We start from the raw sequence: 27,868 nt of genomic DNA, 5'->3' as shown, positions 1-27,868 counted from the left end.
GTATGAATATTCCCGAATGGAAATGGGACAGATGTTGAAAATAATGACTCAGAATAATATTTTTGCAGATGAAAGCTGAACCTTTGATAAGAAGATGCTGTTAGGGATGGGGGATGGTGTTTCTCAAGATGAATGGAGCTGTAGTCAACAATTAACTAGCTTTAAAGGGCAAGAAAAAGCCTGGAGTTGTCTCTCTAGGAGCTTGAGTGAGAGATGTGAGAGCTGATCTCTCCTCCCGCTTCATGACTGCTGGAGTTTGCCCCTGTTGTGGCTAATGCAGAGCTAATGCACATTAATCGTGAACCCAAAGAAAGCAACATATCACAGCCTATGCATACATGTGTCTAAGTCTTGTAAAAACATAAGAATACTTGGTATGAATTTCAAGACATCCTGCGTGTGTGTGTGTGTGTGTGTGTGTGTGTGTGTGTGTGTGTGTGTGTGTGTGCGCGCGTGCTGATTTAGGGCTTGAACTCAGGGCTTGGGTGCTGTTTTTGAGCTTTTGTGCTAAAAGCTAATGCTCCACCACTGAGCCATAGCTCCACTTCTGCTTTTTTGTAATTAAATGGATTTTCCTGGCTAGGCTGGCTTTGAACTGAGATCCTCAGATCTCAGCCTCTTGAGTTAGTTAGGATTACAGACGTGAGCTACCAGCACCCAGCCTTTTCCATCTCATTCTTTAAAGCTAGCTATAGAGAAAGGGAAGAAAACTCTATGCAAAAGGAAGTGTACTAATTATCTAACTTGTGTAATTGTAATCCTTCTGTACATCACCTTTATAATTACAAGACAAATAATAACATACAAAAGAAACTGGAAGAAAAAAAGCTAGTTATGATCCTTGAAGATATTCCGATGCACTGTTTGCTTGAGAGCTGAGGTGCTGGCAGCATCAGCAATAAGTCTCAACTCTCTCGCCACCCCCGTCTAACCTCATGAGAGAGTTAGTATTAATCTAAAATGCAAATGTGGGCAAGATTATTTCTCTCCACTATCTCCAGACAGCTCTTTTCCCCTCCCCTCCTGACCCTGTGCACACAAACAGTTGTTCCTCTACCTACTCAGGAACAGGGTCTCTGCACACACCCCAAACAATACACTTATGCACGCGCACACATACACACACACACACACACACACACACACACACACACACACACAGCATGTAAGTAAGAAACTACTTCATCTCTGGGAAATCTTTCTTGGATTTGTCTTCTAAGGTATGGTCTGCCTTATCTACATCTACCCCTATTTAATGTCTGCTTGGGAAGACAAAGTACAGGTTTTGGAGTATGAGCATCCCTGATCTGGGAACCAGAAGCAGATAGTTCTTACCGAAAAAGAGGCTTTGGGTGCTCTGTGCTTTCCTGCTAGTGGCTCTTTAGGGAGATGGCCAAGGGAATAGTCACTTCTAAGGAGTAGATCTCCTTCTTTTATCCATTCTCCTTCAACATATGCTTTTTCCTTTGTCTTTCCACAGGTCAGCGGACAGATTGCAGTCTGGCCAGGTAGGTGTGGCCTGGGACAGCCCTGCAAAGGAATATAGGGAGGCTGGTGAGATGTTATTGAAGCTTGGAAAGAGCCAAGTTGTTGCATTGTAAAGACATTGAATGAAAGCCAGGTACATTGGCTCATACCTGTAATCCCTCACTAGAGATAGAGTTCAGGAAACCTGTGAATGCAAAGTTTGCTGACACTCCCCCACCCCCTCTCTGCCAACTCAACAAATAAGCTGGGCATGGTGGTTCATGCTTGCCATTCTAGCTATGGAGGAGGCAGATGTAGGAGAATCTTGGTCCAAGGCTATCCCAGGAAAAAACGTCTTGAGGCCCTGCCTGCAAAATAGGTAAAGCAAAAGCTCTAGGGGTGTAGCTATAGAAGGCTTAAGTTCACATCCCAGTACCACCAATGGAAAAATTAAAAGACACTGAATGACTTTAAAGGAAACGGCTTTGAGCAGAGTTACTGCCTTCTCTTCGCTTTATAATCCCCATCTGATCTCAGATGGCACTGGGATTTGCTGTCATTTAAGGGAAGGGCTGGGCAGAACCAAATCAAGGGAGCTACCTACCATTGGTGGAAGTCCTCCCTGATGTCAGGAGAGAAAATCGGGAGATGGTATTCGATCTGAGCTGTTCATATACATGGAAAAGACTACAGCCTCTAATTAATGACTATCAGTAGATAATATAATATTATATTACATTGCCAAATAAGCACTGGTAGAAATCCTTGCCTGATGTACAAGTATACAGCTCTCCCAAACTTTCCCTACCTTCCCCTTCTATCCCAGCCAAATGTTTTTCCCTCCTAGTCACAGTGCTGCTATGAGAAAACTCGTGAGCTGGCAGAAAGCAAAGCATTTATTCAGCCAAGAGTCTCAGATACCTAAAAATGTGCTGATTTAACTGGAGGAAGCTTTCATGGGCAGGACTCCTTAGAGTCCTGTGTTAGCCTATTATATCAACCCTTGCTAGCTGCCAACACACAATAATCATGAGGCCATTTACTATTATAGGCTCATTATTTAGAGATAGCTTCATTTGGCTTTCATCATTTGCTATTGTGGATTACACCAAATTTCTCATTACTAACATACCAGTTTTGAGGACTAGAGAGAAGTAATGGAAAAATGGAATTCTGTGGGGTATGCCTCATAGTTTAAGTTCACCTTAGGTCTTACCGTGTCTGGAAAAGACTGAAAAGAGCTCAGTTGACTTCCTTGTTGCTGGGTTTTTTTCACTATGTGTGGCCTTGGGGCCATTCTTCTCCCCTCTTGGAACCTCAGTTTCCTCCTCTTACATTAGATCTGAGAAAAGGGTTTCAAAGAGATTCTTTGGGAACAGGCTGGCAGCAGAGGCACAGAATAAGGCTCAGCCAGGCCTTGGCTCTGTCTTCACAAGAGAGGAGGGGGAGAGAGAAGATTGCTACCCTCTCTCTTCCTTTGGGGTATTGCAGTTCTATGTCAATTCCCTGAGGGAAAAAGACTTCTAGGCTAAACACAGTTTAAAAAACATTGAGGATCCCTAAGAATCTTTCCAGTTGGGCGCCCTACCCCCTAAATCCAGAAAAATAACTCACTTTCTTTTGTCTGAGGAAATCCAAAAGAAAAAAAGCACTATATCCATTGGTATATATGAATTTTCTGGTCTGATCCAAATCTCTTTTACAAGAGCTTGAGCCAGTTCCCTCCTATTTGAATTTTGGATGTGGTAGATATTAAAAGCAGGGCTCTCTGTGCTTCTGTGAGAAGAAAAGCTTTATTGAGTGTTAGTAAATTACCAGGCTAGAGCCATGGTTAAGTGGTAAAAGACCTAAAGAAGGAAAAGGAAATGTAACTTTATCAAGTCCCTTAGCCACTTCTAGAACTGAACTCAGTAATATTTGTTTCATTCATCGCCACATAGCTTATTTTTCGTAACTAAAAGCTTTACTTTGGGGTTTAAAAGTGATTGGTTGTCTCATTCTGCCTTAATTCTCTCTTTTCCCTCCCTGTTGCTGAATTGGTCCTCCCTCTCCAATTCCGTGGGAACAATCACAGACGTAGCTCAACCGTGAGGAAGCAGGTAAGAACCTAGCAAGAGCCAGGCTCAATTCTCAGACATAACACTGAGCAAATCCTAGCTATGTATGGAACTTTACCAGAGACAGGGTAGACACTTCTATGTACCTATAGTTGTGGTGTGGTTAAGATTATGGCAACTTCACTGAGTTAGCTTTCATTAGAATGGTCATTGTTTTATGACTCCTTCTTTTCTCTAGTTATTCATGCACATGTCAGGTTTGGCTTGGCCTGGACAGATTGTGTCAGAATCCCCAATGGCACTGTTTTCCAAAAACTCAGCAGCCTCGCTCTTTTTTACCTATGCACTAATGTCAGGAATTCAAAGCAGCTGATCCCCTAAACTAGACAGTCTTGTTCAAATTTGTAGATTTTGTTTGTTTCTGGTAGCATAATTATCCTAGATGTGGTCCTGCTACCTGCTAATAATGCAGAAATAAATCTGGTCCAGGAGTGATAGGTAAGAGTCATTCAATTCTGCAAGTGATGTTCACCCTTATATTAAAATCTGCCTTGGGGCAGCCAGCTCTTATTACACATATTAGGAAGGATCTTAGGGAGCAGTGATGTGGATAATCCACATCAGTGAAGAATCTAAACAGCACTTGTGCTTGTTTAAAAAAAATTAATTGAAGTTTTTTTTCTGCAGTAGCAAATTTGACTTCCTAATTATATACTTTATGGCAAATACGGAAATGGTTCTGTGTTCCCTAAGCTCATTCCAGCTTTGCAGAAGGCAGTTAGCATGGAAGGAATAGAGAGAACTCAGAAATCTTTTTCTGTCTATTCAAAAGAAAACTGGTCCAGGCTTTAAACAGTCATTCTGGGTAATTCACAGATACCCCAGCTACAGGGAAATAATCAAATGTAGAAACCATGTACCCTACAGCCTTTTCAGGGATCCATCTGCTTTGGCTGGGTGGACACCCAGCTGGGGAAGTCAGAATGCTCAACTTAGCTTGTCTTAGTTCTGCTATCATTATCCACTGCACCCTGACATTGAATCAGTATCTCTCTCTCCCCCACTCTCCCTCTCTCTCTTCCTCTCTCCCTCTCTCCCTCTCTCCCTCTCCCTCTCTCCCTTTTTCCCTCTCTCCCCCACCATCTCTCTTTTTTTTTTTTGCCAGTCCCAGGGCTTGAGCTCAGGGCCTTAGCATACTTGGACTTTCTCAAGACTAGAGCTCTGCCACTTGACCACTTGAGCCACACCACCACTTGCAGCTTTTTCTATGTATGTGGTACTGAGGAATCAATCCCAGGTCTTCATGCATGCTAGGCAAGCACTCTACCACTAGGCCAAACTCTTGGCCCTTATTTTTCTTTTCAAGTTATTTATTTTAAATAGTCATTAGTGTTTTATTATGGTTTTTATTTATTTATTTTTGTGCTATTACTGGGTTTTGAACTGGCACTTGCTAGAAAGATACCCTGCCACTTAAGTCACATCCCTAGCCGTGAATCTCATTTTGTTCTGTTCTACTTATTTTTTATTTTATTATAAGTACATAATGTATAGTGTGCCAAAAAATTTTCAATTCTCCTCCTTGTTCCTGTTTTTTCTCCCTTTCTCCCTTAATTCTCTTAAAATTAGAGAGGAATGGAATCCTTCCTGGGGATATTTATTGTATTTAGAACTCATAGGTGGATAAATGTCTTTAAGACTGAACAAGCCATTTTCCTTTTAATACCAAGAATAGGAAGAACTTGAAGTCTATTCCTTTCAGTTCCTCATCTAAAACTGAGCCTTCTGCTTGGAGATGCAGCTTAAGGGTGGGAGGGTTTTTACCTCCTGCTCTCGCTGCAGAAGTGGCTACAGTAATATTGTATATATGCTTATTTGGTTATTTGAAATAGGATAGGGAAGAGGGGAAAACAAGATGAGGGGCGGGGTGAGGGGAGGGAAATGGGGACCGAGACATGAGAAAGGGTATAAATGTTTGTAAAGTAATGCACCTTCTATGTGGTGAATATAATGTAACCCTTCTATTAATTACAATAAAAGTATATGGGGAAAAAAAAGAAGTGGCTATGGGAGCCCACAGTTTGACAGGTGGTATGTACCCTTGGTTGGACTTACCACTGGAGGAGGGCAGAGTCAATCTGGTCTGTACTGTGCTGTACCTAAGCAGTTGCAGGCAAAGTGTATTTGCCTGGTAATCTTTGCATAAGAGTTCCAGATTACATTCTAAATCCCAATCAAATAAAAACTTGTATTTTGTTCTGCTACTCCAGTTTCTGTCCAGCAGTTCAGATCTAATGATAGGTCAACTAAAGTTTTTCCTTGATGATCAGGAGACCAAAATAGTTACTTAGAAGATGAGTCATTGTCTATAAGTAGCCAGGATATCACTGTTTGTATACATTGTTGTTTGGGATTTTTTTTTCCCCAGTTACCTAATGAATTCTAGTCACTTTGACCCAGCAGAGACAGTTAAAGCATCTAGTCATTCCTTAATAAGAAGAAGGCACCTCAAATATTGTTTCCAGACATTCTCTGCCTCCTTTAAGCCTCACATTTCTCTCCCCTGGCCATTGCTTCCCCATGCCTTTGTTCCTGGTTCTGCTTTCTCTGTTCCTGTAGACGAGGCCCTCTGTTGACTTTGCCTCATGTTAAGAGAAACATGAAGTTAAGAGACAGCGCCACCCAGGAGAACCTCTGTCTCTTCTCCAACATCCCCTACTTTCTGTGGTCCTGCCTGCCTGAGTCTGTACCTCTAAGTGACTGCTTGTACTTTAAACAATATATACATGCATCAAAACATCATGTAGTGGCTCATGCCTGTAATCCTGGCTACTCAGGAGGCTAAGATCTGAGAGTCGAGGTTCAAAATCTGTCCAAGGAACTACAAAGCCTTATCTCCAATTAATCACTAGAAAACAGGAAGTGGGGCTGTGTCTTAAGGGTAAGGTGGTAGCCTTGAGTTGAAGAGCTCAGGGACAATGAATGCCCAGGCCCACAGTTAAAGCCCCATGACCCCATATTGAGACCACATAGTATCTCAATATGTTTGATTTGATTTAATATATCAGGATAAATATAAGAAATTAAAATACAAAAAAATATAAAAATAAAAGATTTTATACCAAAGGAAACACATGTAGACACTGACAGACCATTGAATGTTTACTGGAACACTGCTCTACAGTCTTTTTAGACCATACCTACTGCCTTTCTTCCATCAATATTCTTAACTTGATTGAATGGGAATTTAAAGGCCCCTTCCAACTTTAAGATTATATGGCCAACATATAGGATGAGGTCAAATTAATGGACCTCAAGGGCATGGAAACAAGAGCTTAATTATGAGCGACTGTTGTTCTTAATGTACTATGGTTATTTTTTTCCTTCTCTTATGTTGCCCTTTGGTTAATCTCATATTATTACAGTATCTGACTTTGTTGCCTGGTATAGTGTGTGTTGTGTGTGTGTGTGTGTGTGTGTGTGTGTGTGTGTGTGTGTGTGTGTGTGTGTGTGTTTATTTGAGATAGGAGGGGAAAAAAGATTAGGGGAGGGTTGGGGGAGGGAAGTAGGGACAAAAACATGAGAAGGGGTATCAATGTGTAAGAAATAACGCACCTTCTATCTGGCAGATATAACTGTAACCCCTCTATACATTAAAATAAAATTTTAAAAAAAGATTATATGGCCAAAACTGCTGTAAACAGCAACAACAAAATTGAACTGACCTTTATCCTACCATTGGGGAAAAAGAGAAATATTGTGAATGAAACATAGAAATTACTCTTTTAGGGTTTGAGGCCTGGTTCCAACCAGGTAGCAGAGCACCAACCACTGAGTGAAAGAGTCAGAAACTGAGTGTGAGTCTGGGTCTTGGACCAAAAAGAAGGAGAAGGAGAAGAAGGAGGATGAGAAGAAGAAGTAGAAGAGGAAGAGGGGGAAGAGGAGGAGGAGGGGAATAAGGAGGAAGAGGAAGAAGAAGAAATTGCTCTGGTAGTTGTGTAAAGTTAGTGTTGAAGTAGGGGCATTCGTGTGTGGAGAACATGCTCATAGTTTAGAAACATCACAAGAAGGAAGAAAGATCAGCTAAAGCCTTTGTGCCTTTATCTCCTATTTATTCATACTGGAAACTTGTTTAGGCTTCATGGGAACATAGGTCAAGACAAATACTCTCTTCAGTAGGACGTGTCACCACTGGCCCGTGATTCCTCTGAGCTGCTTCCAGTGTACTCTTTGGTGACTTTGGGCATGCAGGTTAATCTCGTCAGCATCCTCCTTCTTGCCAATCGTGCCTAGTTCATTTTGCCATTGATAGTCTATTTTCTGCACATCCAAATAGAATTGCTGCATTCACATAACTTGTTGAAGCCAATTATCTATGAGCTTCCTAACTTCTCCTGCCAAGCCTTTCTATATAAATCGAAGGCCAGCAAAACTTAACCAACTCTCATATTGCTATTATCTTCATTATCTCTGCTGCTGCTATTTATAAATGAAGCATATAATAACTTCAGTCTATAAACATAAAAGACTTCCCAGAAAATGAAGCTTTTTTCCTCTCTTAGTAATGGAACACAGTCTCTGTACAGAAGATTAGGATGAAGGTTCTATTTGTAAGATCACTTGGCCTGACTGGCAGAGGTCAGAGATGCAGGCAGATCTGACTGCTATAGCTGGAGAGCTGGAGGAAGCAGATGGTTCAGGGGTTGCAAAGCTTAGCTTTTGGGTCACCAAGACCTTCCTGATCCAGCTCCACCTTGGCATATATAGTTATCCTTTGGCAGTGTCCTGGTTCCTGGCAAGCTTGGGAGCTGGAAGCCAAGCCAGCTCTTCTCTCAGTCTTGTTCTTCATGAGACCCAGCTGCCTTCCTAATGGCAGAAAACCCTATGGCTACAGTCGGAAATTCAGAGCAAGGAAGGACAAAAGCAAACCTATGAAATGGGCAGATAGCGCTATTGCCCACCCTCCTGGAAAGTCCAGTGTCTGTCCTGACCACCTGAAGCCTTTCTAGCTAGGTTCTAGGCCTCTGCTTGATGTCCTTCTATACAGCTCAATTATTGTGCTGTTGCTGCATTATGCTCTCCTGGATTTTAGTATAATTGTTTGATGACTTCCTAGATGACAGTGTTGTTGAGTGTTCAGTCTCATGGTTGATGGCAGCATTTAATCCTGGCCTTGCCACTTTCTAGCTCTTGATTATAGTGACTGTTTGACCTCACTAAGCCTTCATTTCCTCATTGTCAAGTAAGAATGAAAGTAATAATAATACCTAGTCTGTAGGATTGTTATGAGGACCAATTTATCTAAATACATGGCTCAGCATCTCTGTAAATGGGAAGCACTAATATCCACATGTGAAGAGGACATATTGCTTTCCTTGACCACCAGTCCCTTCCTCAGATTGAGAATGACAAACTGAAGTCCATAGAAGTTAACTTGGGTAAGATTACTCTATGAAAAAAAAATGCAGAACAAAAATTGACATCAAAGGCAATAGCTTTTTTTATTTGGTTATCTCTAGTGTTTCCAAGAATTGGTTTTTCTTTTCTTTCTTTTATACCAAATGAACTCTGAGGCTTCCTTTGGTTTACTCTGTGATCTTCATCTGATGTTAGCTGAGTATAGAATCTGCCCTTGTGTGGTCTATGATGTAGTTGTCATGGAAGTTAATGTATCTATCATCATACAGGACATCATAGCCAAGATTTAGGAACGCAGCAGGAGCCACTCATTTGAGGAACAGAAAGGTCAGCGTGTTTGTGGCTGAGATAAAAGGGCAAGAACAGACCAACGAGCACTGACAGCAAAGGCAGGACTTTAGCCATGTACAGCTGTGAAGAGCGCAAAGGGAAGTCTCTGAAGTTTAGTGAGGTGTATACTCTTAAAGATCCCCTATGTGAAGGAAGACAAATGTGGATGGGGGGGCAGGTAGCAAGGATGGGAATAGAGATACGGGTGGAATAGACAGGGATGGTTTCATGCAGCCTGAAAATGAATAGACTTGAAAGATTTAGGAGGCTGAGACAGAACAACCAGATGGTCACAGGCAGGGAGAGGGTAAATAAAAGATGACCTACTCCAATTAAGACATGATGGATTTAAAGGCACTGTGTGGCATGAGGTGGTTGTGTTTTTGCACCCTGGTTGGAGGGCACAGAGAGACCAGGAACTTCTCTGTGTGGATCACTCACTGGCCCAACTGAGTTTTACATGATATGGCTCACTGTCTGTTACCTAGGCTATCCCTGTTTGATCATTCTGATAGAGCATTTCTCTTTGGCTTTTCAGGACTCTAGCCAAACAATTCCTTTGGTGGTAGAAAGCTGCATCCGGTTTATCAGCAGACACGGTAAGCAGAATTTCAGCCTTGCCTATATTTGTGCAGAGGTTGGGAAGAACTTCCAGGAATTGTTTGTAGAGCAAGAATAGGGATTGCTTTCCCATCCTGACATTCTTCAAGTACAGTATACTACCTCAGAATGACCACACCTAGATGTGGAAAGATAACATTTTAACCCAAAACTCCATAGTTACTCATCAAATGCCTTTTTCTAGCTCAAAAATAAATTTGAAATCCAGTTGCCAAATGAGAAAATATGAGTGTAATATTTGATGGCAGTAGCTTTGCCATTAGTCACAGCCATTGCATATATAGGTATTTCCCATGGCACAGCCTGGCCATTTTGTCCCTTTGGCTTTCTGCACCAGAATTATTAGAAACAAGTCCATTTTTAATGTTTCCCTAGTCTCTTGTAATGACAGATTTTGTGCTGGATTAGTTTCATTGGATACTATGTCATCTAAGACCTCAGTTATTAACTGACCCTAAAGCTGTATTCAAAATTTGGGAGTCTGCAGGGGCTGGCTCTTTCTCAGTCTCAAACAAATCACACTAATCCTTCTGCTTAGACAGAGCTAAATCTAATAACTCCTTTCCTGACCAGCTACTGGTCTACTTGGACAGAATTTAGGAATGGAGATAATTGCCAGGGAATTGATTTTTCTAAGGGTTAGGGTGTTCGTTTTTAACAAAACAGAGATATGGAGATGTCTATAAACTGGGCATCAGAAGCTATTTTAGTTAATGTCTTGCTTAGCGACATGAGAAGGGCAGAATGATGATCCTGTAGCTAAGAAGGAGTGTAAAGCATTGCTGTCTAAATTCCAAGGCAGTCATTCTCCCTCTCGCCCTATAAGCAGGGACACTGCTTGGGTTCCTTTTTGGAGCAGTAATTATTTTAGCATTCTTACTACTTATCTCATTCTCTATCAGCTGTTATTTTAAAATTTTATCTCTGTTCACTTGGGAGAAGAACAGTGTACCTCTCTACTGAACATTCAGCAAATATATATCAAGCCCCTGATCAATGCTGAACACTGTGCATTTCCAGGTAGGAAAGCAAAAACAGTGGTATATCCACCGTTCTTGTCTTTAAGTAGTGTTATGATGCATTTGGGAAGATGTAAGTAAGCAAGTGATACATTAAATGCAAAGAGATAAGTGTGAATAATTCAGAATAGCAGAAGAAGAAATTTCACAAGATAGTAGTGATTAATGTGCAAGCAGTAGGGAAAGGTAAGTCTAAATTGAGTTCAAGAGAAAAAGAATTATTTCTGCCTAAAAAAAGGTTTGAATTCATATTTATTCATTCATTTGTATATGTGTATATATGTATCTTTATTATATATGAATAAAAATGTCTGGTTTCTGTCCTCCTGAACTATGCATTTTACTGAAAGATAAACATATCAGTTGACTGGCCCACAAGTAAGTAAATTTGCTTGTAATATTCTGAGTATTGTTGAGAGTTATAAGGAAAGTAAAGCAGCTAGGTACAGTGGCTCATGCCTGTAATCCTAGCTACTCAGGAGGCTGAGATCTGAGGACCGTGGTTCAAAGCCAGCCCAGGACAAAAAACCATGAGACTCATCTTCAGTTAACCACTAGAAAAGTGGCACTGTGGCTCAAGGGATAGGGCAGTAGCTGAAGAGCTCCACAGTAGCACCCAAGCCTAGAGTTCAAGCCCCACCACCAACAAAAAAGAAAGAAAGAACAAAAAAGAAAAGAAAAGTGAGGAATGGAGAACGGAAGAGGACACTGTTCTAGATGGGCTCTGTGAATAGATCTGTCTAGAGTAGATGAGATCTGAGCAGCGTTGTGAGGGGGTGAACTCTGTGTATTATCCAGGGAAGAATGTCTTGCAGGACAGGGAACACAAAGTACAGAGATTGTTGATGTGTACAGGAAACTGTACACAGGACATTTGACTTTTTATCCAGCAATCCTAGGAATTTGCCATGAAAATATACCTCCAGCAATATAAAAATGCATGCACGGGGCTATTTGCTGCAGCACTGTTTGCAAATGCAAAATATTAGAAACAACCTAGATGCCCCTGTGTATAAGAGTTGTTGGAAAGATGACAATCCATCCATTTTAATGGATGCCATACAGCTTCGAAAAGATGATGAGAAAGATGTCCATGGCCTGATATGGTAAGATATGACATATTGTTTTTTGTCTTGAGACCAGGACTCCAACTTGGTACCTGACACTTTCACTTGTTGGCTAGCACTCTACCAACTGAGCACACTTCCTGCCCCTCTAGAACATACTTTAAGTGTGAAAAACAAAATATTTAAGAGTATCTATAGTGTGCTGTCTTTCATGTAAGAAAGTATAAGAATATACAATTATTATTTCATTGTACCAAAGCTACAGGAAAGAAAATCAATCTAGAAGCTAGAGGGTGTTTGGGCAGTGGGGAAATAGGAAAGTCATGGGAGCATTTTTCTTTTTTTTTTTTTTTTGCCAGTCCTGGGCTTGAGCTCAGGGCCTGAGCACTGTCCTTGGACTTTCTCAAGGCTAGAGCTCTACCACTTGAGCCTCAGCACCACTTCCGGCTTTTTTCTATGTATGTGGTACCAGGGAATCGAACCCGGGTCTTCATGCATGCTAGGCAAGCACTTTAACCACTAGGCCAAACTCCCGGTCCCATGGGAGCATTTTTCTGAGTATCTTTTTTAAAACTATGCTAAGGTTTCCAGTACTCAGTGGATACATAGATAAATAAAACTAGGATATAAGTAAAACCCAGATGGAATATGAACGATATCAAGTTGTGCCACAAATGCATACCACATGGAAGAGGAACAGAACTAACCAAGTAAGAGGAAAAGAACTAACCAAGTAACTTTGTAACACAGTGTTTTGACAACATACTACTGTCCTAAAGGCAAAAACAGCTATTAGCAAACATGAGTTATGTAACATCTATTACAGAAGTATAGGTGAGCAATTCCATTATTTTATGCATATTTTTAATTAACCAAATAGATGATTGTTTGGTTTGTGGTTTTGTTTTGTTTTTTTATAAATTTGGGTAACTTATTCAGCTAAATTGATTTTTTTCCCCAAAATAATGGCTCTAGGTGCTTGGGAGCCCCCCAACAAAACAAAACTAAAATATTACAATATCCATGTATTTAATGGGCATACTGTTCTTTATCAGACTTACAATTGTCTCTAGGCTTCTCAGTGCTAGGAATCTTTATGTCCTTATTATCTTCACACACACCAGAGGAAAGCATTAAGGCCTTCATTATTCAGATAAGAAAGCTGAGCTTCCCTGTTTGGGTGAGTCAGTGATTTGGGACATCTTAAAGGAGAAGGAAGAACATAAGAAGCCATCTTTTCCATGAGGGAAGAAATGTGGGTTATCTAAGAAGAGTCACTCTTAGCAAGAGCTGAGTCCTACATCCAATGGAAGGTGGGGGGTTTTTTTGCCACATATAAAATAATTTGCCCAGGTCCAGTGAATTTTATACTCTCTTGTTAACGGGCACTATGAAAAAGTACAGAAGTAAAGGTTGGGGCTGTGCCATTTTGTTTATGCCAGAATTTACCTGTCTTGGAATCAAAAGGCAGCTGGTTTCCCCCCTTTTCTCTCAGGAAAACTTAGTTTCTGCTCTTAGAAGCATTATGTCAAGCACTCTAAAGATTCTGTCTGTTGAGAAAGAACTAAGCAGTTCTTTTAAAACATCATCCTCCAGGAAAACCAGAAACTAGACCAAAGGGAGCACATAATGTTTCAGGCCCCTTGCCCAATTTCCAACACCTTTCATCTCTACGTGTCCTGGACCCATGGACCAAGGCTGTTTTCTTGGTGATCTAGCCTACCCCGAAGCAACAAGGTGACCCCCTCGCTAGCTGGTACAGGACCAACTAGAAAGTGTGTAGTGCACCAACAGCTGGAATACACTGAGCATCCTGTCCTCTGCACTATCATTCCTTACCCTGTTTCTGACAAACAAGACACTAGGTATGTGGCTGTTTCTGCCAACTCATTATTTACATTCTCTTTTTTAAACAACTTTATCTGGCTCTGGTATCCCACTTGATAACTAATGTACTACTGCTACATGGGTATTAATGAGATTTTAACGTTGTCTGCCATTCTGTGAGGAACATTCTGTAGATTCCCTTAGAGGAGCAGACAACTTAAGTCTTATTACAAACCAAATAATCACATTCCTTCTGCTTACTTCCTAATGCTGTTTCAATTGGATTCAGCAATTGCAGTCCTTATCCATGTAGTTTATCTCCAGAGGTCCAGCTGATTGAATCTAGTTGCCTTTCTATCTCTGACAAGGTAACCCTGAAATAGCCAGGAAAATGTAGCATTTTGTTTTCTTAGAAGATATTTGAGGTTTCCCTGACATGCCATCACTGAGGGATTTTGACAAAAATGACCAGGGTTGACATCAGCGTTCCTAAGAAAGGCTGGGCAGTCCTGCTTTAATAGATATGTCAGTTAAGCCCAGCCCCAGGTCCTGGCACTAATGAGGTGTTTCCCAGATCTCTACCCTACCTTGCAGTTGAGAATGTGGGGTTCTCTGAAAGCCACTCCAGATTGGCCAGCACAACTCCCAGCTGCCCTGCACTTGTACGTCAAGAGGCCTCAAGAGTCTGGTCTTGATGGATGAAGAGTTCATGACTACAGCTACAAATCCTGTGTTCATATTAGCAGTATAACTGAAGTCCGGTCATTATTCCTCAATTTCTTCATCTAAAAATTAGGATTATTGCTAACCTCGACCTTAGTGTGAAGTTTTCACTTGTTGTAGGTACTAAGTATTATATTTACATGATAGTGCTTTTTAGAAACAACTGCTATTCTAGCTTTATTTTTCATGATTATTTTCTCTTTCAACAAAGCCAAAAAACACAGAGGGGTGTGTGTATGTGTGTGTGTGTATGTGTGCGCACGCACACACATGCGTGCATACAAGTGCATGTTGCCATAATGTAATATTCCTGATGCTTTCTTTAAAGCAGGGGTTATGCCTGTGTGCTGGCAGTTAGCTGTTAGCAGATCCCATCATCTGAAAACATTACTCCCTAGACTAGTAGCAGTGTATGAAAACAACTGGAAGAATTCATTTATGACCTCAGACCTTAGACGACTCACTCTAACAGTCCCTAATGTCTTGCCTGCATGATCTATCTTCTGTTCTTGACTCTGAGTAGTAAGAAAGTATGATGGGCCGCTTCCCATTGACAGGTGAGAACTGATAGACAAAGACAGGGGAAGGCCACGGTGTGACAGTCTCCCTCTGCATCAGAAGAGGAACAAGATGTAGACAGTTCTTCCCTGAAGTCTCCAACTTGGTGTTTTCTTTAGGCTAGTGCTTCATAATCATCACAGTGATGTTTCCATTGTCGCTATACTTCTGTTTTTCTTTTTGGCTTGAAAAAAGAGGAGAGTCTGAGTACTGTCCACACTGCTTGAGGAGATATGTATCGAACTAAGCTTGGTGCTTGACACTGGTTGTGAATTTCACCTCTCATTGATCACTTCTCCTGTGTTTTTCTAGGACTGCAGCATGAAGGGATCTTCCGAGTGTCTGGATCCCAGGTGGAGGTGAATGACATCAAGAATGCCTTTGAGAGAGGTGAGGGGACAGCCATGACAATGAGACCCAATATGTCCTTCTCCACCTTTCTCCCTTGAGAGGTCCCAGAGTTTAATAAGCCAACCTGCTGCCCTCTCCAGATATTTATCTGCTGTCTTCATAAACTCCCCATTAGATATGCAGGGAGGCCTGTAAAGTGAATTCCAGCATCCTTCCTTCTCGGCCTCACCCATCCTGCCTCTCTCCTGTGGATGATCTGCCAAAACCCAAGAAGTTAACTATGATAGCCAAGCGGTTTATGGCCTGTCTAAAACCCTTGGTGGCAGTTAATATCAAGGCTAATGCGCCTGTTCATTGTAGCCCATTTATTATCTGGTGGGCTATTAAGGTAATGGGCAAGCTTTGGCAATTTCCGTCACTGTAATGGATATATATAGTTTCAATTTGAGGTTGGTCCTCTCATTAAATCTAATTACATCTGATAGGAAATTTTCCATAGGGAGTTTCAGCATGATTGTTCTCCTGTAAGTAGGTGTCCTTCGCTGCAGGCCAAAAGGGGTGAGAGAGCTAGTCAGAAGACCTGGCCTCTTTGGCCTCATTTTCTTCCCCCAGGGGCTCAGTCACAGCCTGGTTTCCTGATTCTGTGAAAGAAGCAGTTCCTGTGTCCCAACCCCATCCCCAGGGAATAGTCCTAAGCTGTGGTAATCTGCTCTATCTGTTCCTTAGTCTGTCTACTCATGGAAAAGAATGAAGACACAAGCACCTATCCTCTACTGCCTCTGCTTCATCCTAGTGTTTTTGCTTCTCTCACTGCTTTCCCCTTTTTTTGTGGGGGGGTTTCTCATCCTCAGGAGAAGACCCCCTGGCTGGGGACCAGAATGACCATGATATGGACTCCATAGCTGGTGTCCTGAAGCTTTACTTCCGAGGTCTGGAACACCCACTCTTCCCCAAGGACATCTTCCATGACCTGATGACCTGTGTCAGTAAGTACTGTCCTAACCTCACATTGGCTCTGGAGCCAAAGCACCTGGAAGCAAGAGATTCAGAAATTCCCATGGAATTATCTCCCCTAAATTTTTGGTTTTCTTTTTTTCATTTTCCCCAATGAGTTTCTCCTTTTATGTCCACTCTTCCATCATTTGTGGGGAGAAAATGTAGAGGGAAGATGACTTTCCAGTAAGAATCTAGAACCCAAGTCTAGTGCTGATGGCTCATGCTACTCAGTAGACAGAAATCTAAAGGAGCTCGGTTCAAAGCCAGCCTGGACAGAAAAGTATACAAGACTCCACCTCGAAAATAATCAGAAAAAAGCAGGACTAGAGATATAGCTCAAATGACATGCCAGTATTGCAAGCAGAACCCTGAGTTCAAACCACAGTACCACTTTAAAAACAATAGGTCTAAAGACCCAAAGTGATGACTTCTGAGCTTTTTTCTGATTTGCCTCAGTTGTAAACTCCTTGACTTCTCTGAGCTATACAATCCTTTTTTTTTTTTTTTTTTTTTTTTGCCAGTTGTGGGCTTGAGCTCAGGGCCTGAGCACTGTCCTTGGACTTTCTCAAGACTAGAGCTCTAGCCCTTGAGCCTCAGCACCATTTCTGGCTTTTTTCTATGTATGTGGTACCGAGGAATCGAACCCGGGTCTTCATGCATGCTAGGCAAGCACTTTAACCACTAGGCCAAACTTCCAGCCCTGTACAATCCTTTTATAAAATACCTTTATCCATAAGATGCAGTTTTTCAGTTATTTGAAGCTTATGCATCAGTGACAGGGATTTTCATGATACCAAGGGAAAAGCATAACTGTTGGAAGTGTTCTTGCTTTAAACATGTCCTGGCTTTCCTGCTACATGTGTTCATATGTGCTCTCCTAAAAAGAAAAACACTTTGTACATTGAAAGTGATTATTTTCTGAGAGAAAGACATAGATGTTCTCATTTACTAGGGGGTTTGTCTGCCTCTTACTATAATAGGGACTTGAAAAGCTATTTCCTTTGCCCATTTAGTTTATCTCATCATACTAAAACATCCTGTCACTTATGTTCATGAAAAACAATCCACAAAAACTTGGGTCCATATCAGGTCATCCTGGGAGCATACCCAATCTGAAAGGTGGCGTGAAAGGCTAAAGGGAACCATACTTTTGAAATGAAGAGAAGATAACTTCTTCCTTTGACTCAACGATTACTCAGAAGACTTCTCCCACTCAGTTACTTTGAGAAAGGCCCAGAGCATTCAAGATGCTAGCTCTCTTGTTTTGTTTGTTGGAGTCTAGAGGAAAGGAACTATGTGTGATTAAGAACATACATCCCTAGGTCTAAGTGACAAAGCACTTGCCTCATAAGAGGGTTTGATCCCCAAGAAAAGACAAAAAATATACAATTAAAAACAAACACAGCTGGTGTGATAGTTCCCGCCTATAATCCTTGCTAGTAAGGAGTCTGAGATCTGAGGATCAGGGTTCAAAGCCAGCCCAGGCAAAAAGGACCTAAGACTCTTATCTCTAATTAACCTCTAGGAAATGGGAGGTGGGGCTTGGCTCATGGATAGGGTGGTATCCTTGAGCTGAAGAGCTCAGGGACAGTGCCCAGGCCTAGTTCAAGCCCCGTGACCCACAAAAAACACCACAAACATGTATTGCTTGAATTACATCTTTGTGTTTTTTGCAAGACTGGACCTAGATAAAGTCTCTTATGCTGGGTGATAGTGCCAGGACAATCTGTAAAGACTCTTCACTGCCCAGTTCTCCCATAGAGATGTACCCTTCCTTAGTCCTTGCTCTTCTTTCCCATGTAAAAACACTAATAGAAAAATGACAATATCCACATCGCACACTATAGAAGGGAGTGCTTCCAGGATATCACTGTTCATCCAGACATTTTCCAGTGTCTGGTTACGCTCACTCCTGCCCACGTCCGATAAGGGAGAGAAGATAGCCTGCCAGACTTGTCTGGAGGAGGAGATGATCACATGTAGAGTGGACAGAAGAGGACCCACCTGTGTTATCTCTTTCCCTCCTAAGAGGAGGGCTCCCCAAGACTGAGTGTTGAGCAATCATGGCAGGTTTATGGTCAGTCAGCTCATTATTTGTGGGAATTTGAGTAAGAAAGTGGTTGATGCTGGGGAGACAGCTTTAGTACTGTCTGTGTCTAAGAAGGATACAACTAGTGCCTTCTTGGCAGCAACCCCACTTCAAGCAAAGGGAATGAAACTCCTGCCACTGTATACCAGTGCTCTGCAGGTTTAGTCTGTAGCTGTGCTCTGCCTCTGGAAGCAAGGGGTATGTGACCATTGCTTTTGGGATCACAGTCGCAGGAAAGGATAACACATGACGTTCTTCTTTCAGCAATGGACAATCTGCAGGAGAGAGCACTACACATCCGGAAAGTCCTCCTGGTCCTACCTAAAACCACTCTGATTATCATGAGATACCTCTTTGCCTTCCTCAATCAGTGAGTACCCTCCTTAGTGAACAAATGAATCAGGTCTTCACTTTGGCCAGTGGAAGACCATATAGAACTCTGCCTGTTCATCCATCCCAACAAGATTCCCTGAGTATCTAGAGTATGTTGGCCATAGGAATAGGCTGTAAAATTACATTGTTAAATGAGAGAGAAAGTGTTGATATTATCTAGTATGAGTTTCAGAAAGAACAGACAATAACACAGCTATCAGATGGAATAGATACTTCAAAAAAAAAGAGTGAATAGAATGCAAGGAGGTGATGAGGTAGAGATGGAAGGATGGAGAGTACTTTAGATGAGTGAGCTGTCAAGAATTCTCATGTAAGACAAGGTATAGGCCACAGCCTACATGAAGTGTAAAGGGTGCCACAGGAACGTTGAAGGCATGAGGATTATGGCAGGCTTAGACTTCAGAAATGATTGGAATATTGTAAGTGCAGCACTGTTATGATCTGCTTCTGTTTATTTTCAAACCTGCCCACTGTGCTTTGTGCAGAGAATCGTGAAGAGCATTTTTTTTCCAACACATACTGTATGGTGTGGTGAGGTATTGGTAGACTGGAAGGTGGTGAGGAATGGTCAGGCTGGGAATATGTTTTGAACATACCATTGTCAGGACTTGTTGGTGGGCTGATTGTAGACTGTGAGGAAAGAAATCTTAAAAGTTTGAGTCACAGAAAAATGGGGATGGCGTTTATGGAGCTCAGGGAAAACAAGATATGGAAGAGGGAATCAAGACAGGGCCACATGGGCAGAGTGATTAGACATCCAAGTGGAGATTTTAAGTAACTAAATATAGGAATCTGATAGTCTGAGAGAACTAATGTAAGAGTCACCCATATGAATGATGGGGATGAATATGGCTAGAAGAAAGGCCTGAGGACCATAGGAGCCCTAGACTTGGATAAGGTATTTGAACCTATCCAAGGCAGTGTGTCTTTGCCCAGAGAAAACATGAAATGGCAGTAAAGGCAGCAAGCAAGAACACAGGTACTTTCCCGCCTGGGTCCCTCTGATTTGATTCTGCTTTTACCATAACTTCTCCCCCCACAACCCAGAACAAAGGTTATAAATAGGCAACCTGAGCATCAATCAGATAACATGCCCAGTGCTTTTTTTTCAGGTCCGTTGGGTCTTGAAAACTTGAGATAATATCAAACTCTTTGGGTATTCTACTTTTTAAAATAAAAATTCTTAGGAGCTGGTAGCTCACCCCTGTAATCCTACCTATTCAGGACACTAAGACTTGACCACCATGGTTGGAAGCCAGCCTGGGCAGGAAACTCTGTGAGACTTATCTCCAATTAACCAACAGGAAACTATAAGAAGAGCTTTGGCTTAAAGTGGTAGAGTGCTATTCTTGAGCAGAAAAGCTCATGGACAGCACCTAGTTCATGCCTGAGTTCTAGCCCCGTGACCAACAAAAAAAACAGATTGATCAATTAATCTTTTGAAAAGTGATTAAGTTATTAAGTGAGACCTGCAACCAGACGTTCCAGCAATGCCCTGTGGTGTCAAGGCAAGCATGCCTCAGTTTACCATAATCCCCAGCCATCCACATTACTACTCCCCAGTCCAGAGAATGACTTCACTTGTCACTGATCATGACACTGGCTTATAAGATTTTCATATAGTTAAGAAACACTTCCCTGGATCTGTGTGTCCATCCATGTGGGTAAAAAGGAAGGGAAACTAAGGTGTCAGGGTACTTTTTAAAAAGTACATACTTCTTTGTGAAGATGAAATCTTCCTGTATAGTTGATCCCTACATAAAAGGAATACAACTTTAGAGTCATTTTAGAAGCTTTATCTTGCTTACAAGTTCGAGGTGGCCTGCCCTTATAGGCATCTGGGTGAACAGTCACAGCTGGAGTTCTCTGGGATGCTCATCCCATCACGTATCCCTGCTGCTAGCCCAGCATAGATACCAAGAATCCTTGTTTCCCCAACCTGCCTCTTCCACAAGGCTCCATCTGCCTCACTCATTGGTCAGATCCTGGCTCAGCACCCCAGCCACATGACTTTCGCAGACTTACCCAGGCTTACACCCAGTGTTTATAAGCAACCAGGAAACTATTTATTACTGTGTAGTTAGTCAGTCCCCTCAGAGGCACCCAATCCTTTCTCCCCTCACTGACCATATTTGTCCTCAACGTGAGGCTGGTTTGTTTGTTCCTGATGAGCAAGGAGGCCAAATCGGAAGTGAGGGGATGTAGGAGAGCCTGGGGGCATGTGAAAATACAATCATCTCTTTCTCTTTTTGAGCTTGCAGAGGATGAAAAGCAACAGAATAAGCATGACACAGAGTTGGAGATAGTAGCCATCATGGCAGTTGTCCCAATTCCAATCATTAATTTTGTTTTTTTGTTTTTGTTTTTGTTTTTTTTTTTGCCAGTCCTGGGCTTGGGCTCAGGGCCTGAGCACTGTCCTTGGACTTTCTCAAGGCTAGAGCTCTACCACTTGAGCCTCAGCACCACTTCCGGCTTTTTTCTATGTATGTGGGGTACCGAGGGTCTTCATGCATGCTAGGCAAGCACTTTAACCAGTAGGCCAAACTCCCGGCCCCTAATTTTGTTTTCTTTGTCTGATTAAAAAACATTGATTTGTTCATCAAAATAAATTTCATGTAAGAGATGCAGCATGAATAATCACAATATTTCCTAAATTTATAATTAATGGCATGCAGGACATAGGTAGTAAAGAAGGGCATTTCCATGAAAAGCGGGGCCCTTCCCAAGAGGTGTGGACACAGTTGGCCAAAAGTTCCTAGAGGAGCATTTGGCTAGGTCCACACTTTCAGGACCTTATCCTTCATTGCTACGGGTCCTAGAGGTGACTGGAGTTTATTCTTGGATTATATGAATCCTCTATCTCCACGAAACAGGTACAGTAATATCACCTAGTGTCTGTGAGTGGTCACTCCTGGTGCAGCTTAGCTGAGGCCATGGGTCATGGGTCCAGGATTGCATGAGGTTGTAGTAAAGGTCAGTGCTGTGGTCTCCAAAAGCGTGAGTTCTGCTTCCAACTCTCACACAGTGAGATATTATTCCATCGTAAAGAAGAGTTAAACTACTGACACATAGATATCAGATCTTTCAGAATTCTTAGAGGATCTGACATGTATGTGAATCAACAGAAAAGCAGAGAGTTAATATCAAGACTATTGTTTTGTTTTGTCTCAATACTAAGGGTTAAGCTCAGGACCTCATACATGCTAGGTAAGCATTCTACTACTGAGCTACACCTCTAGTCCAAGATATGTCCATTTAAGAATAAAAATCTATATCTTAGCCAGGCACTGGTGGCTCATGCATGTAATCCTAGCTACTCAGTAGGCTGGGATCTAAGGATACTGGTTCAAAGCCAACCCAGGCAAAAAAGTTCGTGAGACTCTTATCTCCAATAAACTCCTCAGTGCACAGGGGAAAAAAAAAAAAAACAGAAATAGCACTATGGCTCCTTAAGTGGTAGAGTGCTCGCCTTGAGCTCAAAGAAAGAAGCTCAAGGACAGTACCCAGGGCCTGAGTTCAAGCCTCAGGACTGGCAAAAAAAAAAAAAAAATCCAACATATCTTCAGGATATTCAAAGACTACTACCACTGTGACATGTAAGGCAAGGTTGTTTACATTTGTGTGTGCAGATGTATGAATTTTTCTAGTTATTTTTAGGGGTTTTTTTTTGCATATATGTGTGTATGTGGTACCAGAGCTTGAACTTGGGGCTATGCAAGTACTCTACCATGTGAGCTTAAATGGGTTTTAGACTGATCACCTTGTCTGTACCTCCTGAGTAGATGAAATTATAAAACATGCATCACTATTCCCAGCCTTCTACGTATTTTTATTTGTTTGTTTGTGACAGGGTTTTGCAAGCCTGGGTTTGCCTCAGTCTCTTAGAGTCAAATGATCTTTCTGCCTCAGTCTCCCAAGTAACTGGGACTACAAGCATTTGCTATACAAATTAATTATCAAATTCTTGAAGACATCTGTGTTCCCCATAGAGTAAAAATCTCACTCCTTTAGCTCCTCTCCTAAGCATAGATCCTCCCTCTGAGGATTGGAAAAGGGGCTCCGAGTCTATTTTTACCTAGATTTGTGAGAGTACAGTTCATGAAGATATGCCTTCCTCAAGCTCCTGGTCACGTAGCCGTTTGTGAATGTGACATCGTCTTCCACAGGAGGTTTCCAAGCATTCTTCACCTGTCCCAGAGCGTTCACTTGGGACTCTCAGTGCTAGTTTCTTCCCTTTGACCCTTAGGCTTTCCAGAGAGTAGTTTCTTGCATGATACTAAACACTATCAGACCACATTTAACAAACAAGGTCTTGCTGATCCTCCTGCTTCTCTCCAGTTTTAATTTGGCAGAGAAGTAGAGTAAGATACTTCCCCAATCTTTTCCAAATCTGCTTCCTTCTAACTCAAGATCCAGGGAAGGATTATAAAAGTAGACGTGTAAGAACTCTCCTCAGAAGTAGAGCTGTAGCTCAAGTGGTAGAGTACCAGCCTTAAATGAGAAAGCTAGGAACAGTGCCTAGGCCCTGAGTTCAAGCCCTACTATAGACATAAACAAAATAAAGAACTCTCATAAGTTCTTAAACTTACAAGGTATAGTAACACATCTATAATCCTAGCACTCAGGAGGCTCAGGCAGAAGAAACTCAAGATTAAGGACAGCCTAGGCTATTGAAACCCTGTCTGAAAATAATAATAATAATAATAGTGCAAAAAAGAACTCCTTTAAGGCAGTCTAGTCACTGAGATTATAGCTTTCCCACCACTGGCCTCTTGCATTTTTTAGTCTAAGTCATACAGAGTAGCAATGTGCAGCTCCTTCCTCCCATGGCAGTTCACATCCATTGGGCCCCTTCACGTGTCTTCACTGACTTAAAAATGCTTCAAGTGTGAATAAGAGCCCAGACATTAGGTTAGAAGGAAACCAACTTTGTAATGTAAACCTCAACGCAGGGTATTCTAGAAATCAACTCTGCCAAATGCAGAAGAGTAGCTGCTGTGACAAAGACAGTTGAGGCTTGGGCCTTTCCGTGATTCTGTTCAGAATCAGGAACTGGGAACTTCCTGCTTATACCCATAATAGAGGAAGGTCTGGTCCCCACAGCAATGCTTACAGTTCTGAAGGCCGTGGGTTCTATCCAGAGATGGCCTAGCCTTCTATACCTGAACAGTTAGGGGCCCATGGAGACTCATTGGGTGCAGTTACTTATTGAGGACCTTGAGTCCTTGTCCAAGGTTGAAAGTTTGGCTAAAGCAACTGTAGAAGTGGGGAGTTCCCAGAATAAATAAATACCCAATAATGAAGTCAGTCTGCCTTCAGAAGAAGCCTAACAGAATTTAAACAGTATACTGATGTTTTCCTGAAAAACTCCTAGATATAATCTCCAAGAAGATATTATGAAAAGGAAAAATAATTGCATTAACTATTCTAGAAAGAAATTCACTGGCCTGATAGAATACAAAAGCTAATCCATCTGCTTTTTTTTTTTTTTTTTGCCAGTCCTGGGCTTGGGCTCAGGGACTGAGCTTTGTCCTTGGGTTTTCTCAAGGCTAGAGCTCTACCACTTGCACCACAACACCACTTCTGGCAATTTTTTTTCTATGTATGCACTACCCAGGAATTGAACCCGGGTCTTCATGCATGGTAGGCAAGCACTCTACCACTAGGCCAAACTCACAGCCCTCCATCTGCTATTTTTAAGATGCAGTTAGACATTTAAGTTGAATATCCCTAATAATTTGGTGTGTTTGGTAAACAAGAAGATATACAGTGCCCAGTACCTACATCTCTTGACCAGATCATCACCAAGGCAAGCAGAGGCTCCCCATCTGCCCATCTGCTCTGACTGCTCGTGGGTTGGGCCCCCTCTGCCATTGACATGTTTTCAAGTCAGAGCAGCTTTGGTGAATACGATTAAAGGTACAAGAGTTGAGTAAGAGCTGCAAGCAGGAACCTTCACCTTACCTGTGGTGTTCAGTGTTCTCCTAAGCTGACTTTCTGGAAGGAATCTCATGGCCAGAAAGGCAGGTGGCAAATTGTCGACTTTCTGCTTTTGCTCGTGGCGGTGCCGCCTGTGATTGTGTTTTCTGGGCAGTCATGCGAAAGCGTTCCAGCCTGCCCCTCTCCCTTCTCCTCCAGTTTATCACAGTTCAGTGAAGAGAACATGATGGACCCCTACAACCTCGCCATCTGCTTTGGGCCCTCACTGATGTCGGTGCCGGAGGGCCACGACCAGGTGTCCTGCCAAGCCCACGTGAATGAGCTGATCAAAACCATCATCATCCAGCATGAGAACATCTTCCCAAACCCCAGGGAGCTGGAGGGTCCTGTCTACAGCAGAGGAGGAAGCATGGAGGATTACTGGTAGGGAGCTTGGGGCTGGAGGGGAGGGAAGAAGTCACTAACATGCACTGGTTTGGGGGCGGCCAGATGGCTAGGCAGAAACCAAAGGATTTTTTTTCCACCCAGGTCCTTCAGCCATGGCTCCAAGCTTTTCTGGGCTTTAGGGTCCAGGGATGTTGTAGGCTGTCCTAGCACCTTGGCCCTTTTGTTATGAGTTCCAGTGTTGAAGAACTGTTACAAAAGAGTGGCAACACAATAATAGTAACACTAATACTCCAGGAAAGGAGTAGACCCCACATTAGGAAGTGGGTCTATCTCCACTGTTCATCAGGCAGCCAAGCACTGCAGACTTCAGCTCTGCCCTGTGAGCACTACACCCAAGGGAATCACAGTGTTCTTGGAAGAGTTTAGATACAAGGCCTAATTTTCTAACCAAGTTTCTAAGCGGATACATTCAAATGCTTTCAGAAGGAGAAATAAAAGTCACTCAATTCCGGCAGGTTAGACACGTATGGTCCCACCCTGAAGCCATATTGAATTCTACTGTAGGGTCTAACAACAGAGGTCTAAAAGGAATCCCTAGTGTGCATCTTTGCTAGACTCCTCCATTAGATAAATAATGATTCATTTGTAAACAGTGACATCACAGTTCCATGTTATAGATAAAGTCCCTGCAACCCAAGAGGCCAGTGGTGCTATATTAGGCATTCAGCCCTGATCTCTGATTTCTAGAACAGTGCACTGGCACCCCACACAGCCACCAGGATGCCATCATAGTGTCATTTCCCACTAAACACCGAGGCAACTGCCTCCCTTTTAATCCCCATCACCCCTTGTTTCCCCTTCCTCGTCCCCCTCCCTTCTTCCCCTAAACAGTGTTTCAGCCTGAGCTGAAAGCACAAGCGAGTCAGATTCCATTGGAATTCAACATCTGGAACCAATTTGATCAGTGCCGTTGCTATCGACCCACATAGGGGAGGACCAGGGGGAGGTTGTTTACTTAATTAGAAACCTATTGGTCCCTGCTTCTCCCTGACCCCCACAGAACAGCCTCCTGCCCATGGAGTAATATTTATGCCTCTGTGAGCATCTTAATAATGGTAGTGACATCTCTGAGTTCATTCCTCTCAGCTGAACTGCAGGTCCAAAGTCTGGGTCCAAGGTGGAGGATCCTCAGCTGGCTGGCTTGGAGAAAAAGTGTTGCCAACAGATGGTTGAGTGTGATTGGGGAATTTGGTCAGTTCAGGCCTCAGTCTCCTGGATGCCCGTGTGCATATCACCTCAGAAGCTGCTTTTCCATCTTGCACGAATAGTGAAAAGCTATGGAATACTATTCCCAATTCTTACTTTTACCTGCACAGCTCTGGGAGCACAAAGCTCCTTGCACCAGCACCCTCCCTCCCCCACCTCAAAGGAGGGAGCAGAGAACCAGTGTGGCTCACTGGGGCATGCATAGACAAGCCACTCCCTTTCTCTGGTTTGCTCTAAGGTATTTTCACTCTCGTTTATTTGTTGTGCATCTGATATTTATTAACAGCCTGTGGAAATACTAGATTAGTCAGGGAACATTACTACATAGTCCAGGCCTCATGCCAGAGGCACCAAGGAACAGGAGTCAGTGACCTTAGGTTGAGAGAGACCTTCCGGCCACCGGATTCACACCCACTCAGAAACTCTCAGCCTCTCCCTCCATCCTTTGTGAAAAGAGAAAAGAACTAGTAAAGTAAATTAAGGTGGCGGTTTGGGGGAAGTGAGCACTTGCCCAAATGCTAAAGAGTGTCCCGGAAACCAGGACTGCCAGGCAGAGGTACCAGGGCCCTGAACCTCCCTACAGCTATGGACAGGAAGGGCAAATCCATTCCAGAACTCTTACCAGCCCTAAAATTGGAGCCTGGTTTCCTAGGACTACCACTGGGCCTATTGTAGACTCCTGGGACCTGGAGGTTGGTGGGCCAGGGGTGTGGAATGAGAGAAGCATGGCATTTTAGAGCTACAGGGACCTTAAAAAGAACCATCTTGAGTAAAGGTGATACCACAGTATAGAGGTTTCTAAAGTGAGATCCTTTGACTAACAGTACCCAGGCCATGTGGGATTAGCCCCTACCCAGTCTGGTGACTCAGAAACTGGGCTGAAGTTAGGTGATGTGATTTATAGCAAGGTCTGTAGGCAGAGGACTAGGCTGTCAGCAAATAGTCACAAGAATGAACTCCACTCTTGGGGAGGCTTTGTTTTTTGCCCAGTGTGCCTTAGGGTTCTCTGAGGTGAGGATTTCCAGGATGTTGCCAAACTCTTAGAGGGCCCAGAATGTTCTCTGATGTGAACTGACTGACTTGCTCCCCTTGATAGGTCTAAGCTAGTCACCTGGCCATTGAGGGACTTCAAGGAGTATAGGAATTCATGCTTTGGACAGTCTACAGGGCTAGAAGTAGAGTCAGCACAGCAGGGTATGGGACTGGCGGCCATCTGTAAGTCTATCAGGAAAGGTTCACGTGTTACCACTTGCTGCCAGAGGAAGAAACCAGATAGGAACATGGCTTTTCTGTACTTTTCAAGAAGTTAAGAACTCCTTTCTACTCTTAGCATGTCTGAGCCAGAAGATAGGAGTAGAA

General features: G+C 42.6%; 1 protein-coding gene across 2 annotated transcripts in view; it reads left to right on the top strand.

Annotated features, from left to right (window-relative positions):
• The window catches only part of Srgap2 (SLIT-ROBO Rho GTPase activating protein 2), a 242,591-nt gene that overhangs the window by 201,150 nt on the left and 13,573 nt on the right, over positions 1-27,868 (top strand). For both annotated transcript variants that reach the window (XM_090341319.1, XM_090341318.1), the window contains exons 12-18: positions 1,481-1,508; positions 3,542-3,566; positions 9,811-9,871; positions 15,400-15,477; positions 16,290-16,424; positions 18,788-18,893; positions 25,055-25,279. In XM_090341319.1, the coding sequence (XP_090197445.1) occupies positions 1,481-1,508; positions 3,542-3,566; positions 9,811-9,871; positions 15,400-15,477; positions 16,290-16,424; positions 18,788-18,893; positions 25,055-25,279 (658 nt within the window). The remainder of the gene's footprint in view (positions 1-1,480; positions 1,509-3,541; positions 3,567-9,810; positions 9,872-15,399; positions 15,478-16,289; positions 16,425-18,787; positions 18,894-25,054; positions 25,280-27,868) is intronic.

Source organism: Megascapheus bottae, chromosome 10, assembly GCF_031878675.1.
Source record: "Megascapheus bottae isolate mThoBot1 chromosome 10, mThoBot2.hap1, whole genome shotgun sequence".
NCBI classification, from domain to species: domain Eukaryota; kingdom Metazoa; phylum Chordata; class Mammalia; order Rodentia; family Geomyidae; genus Megascapheus; species Megascapheus bottae.
This window is presented reverse-complemented; position numbering and strand designations above follow the sequence as displayed.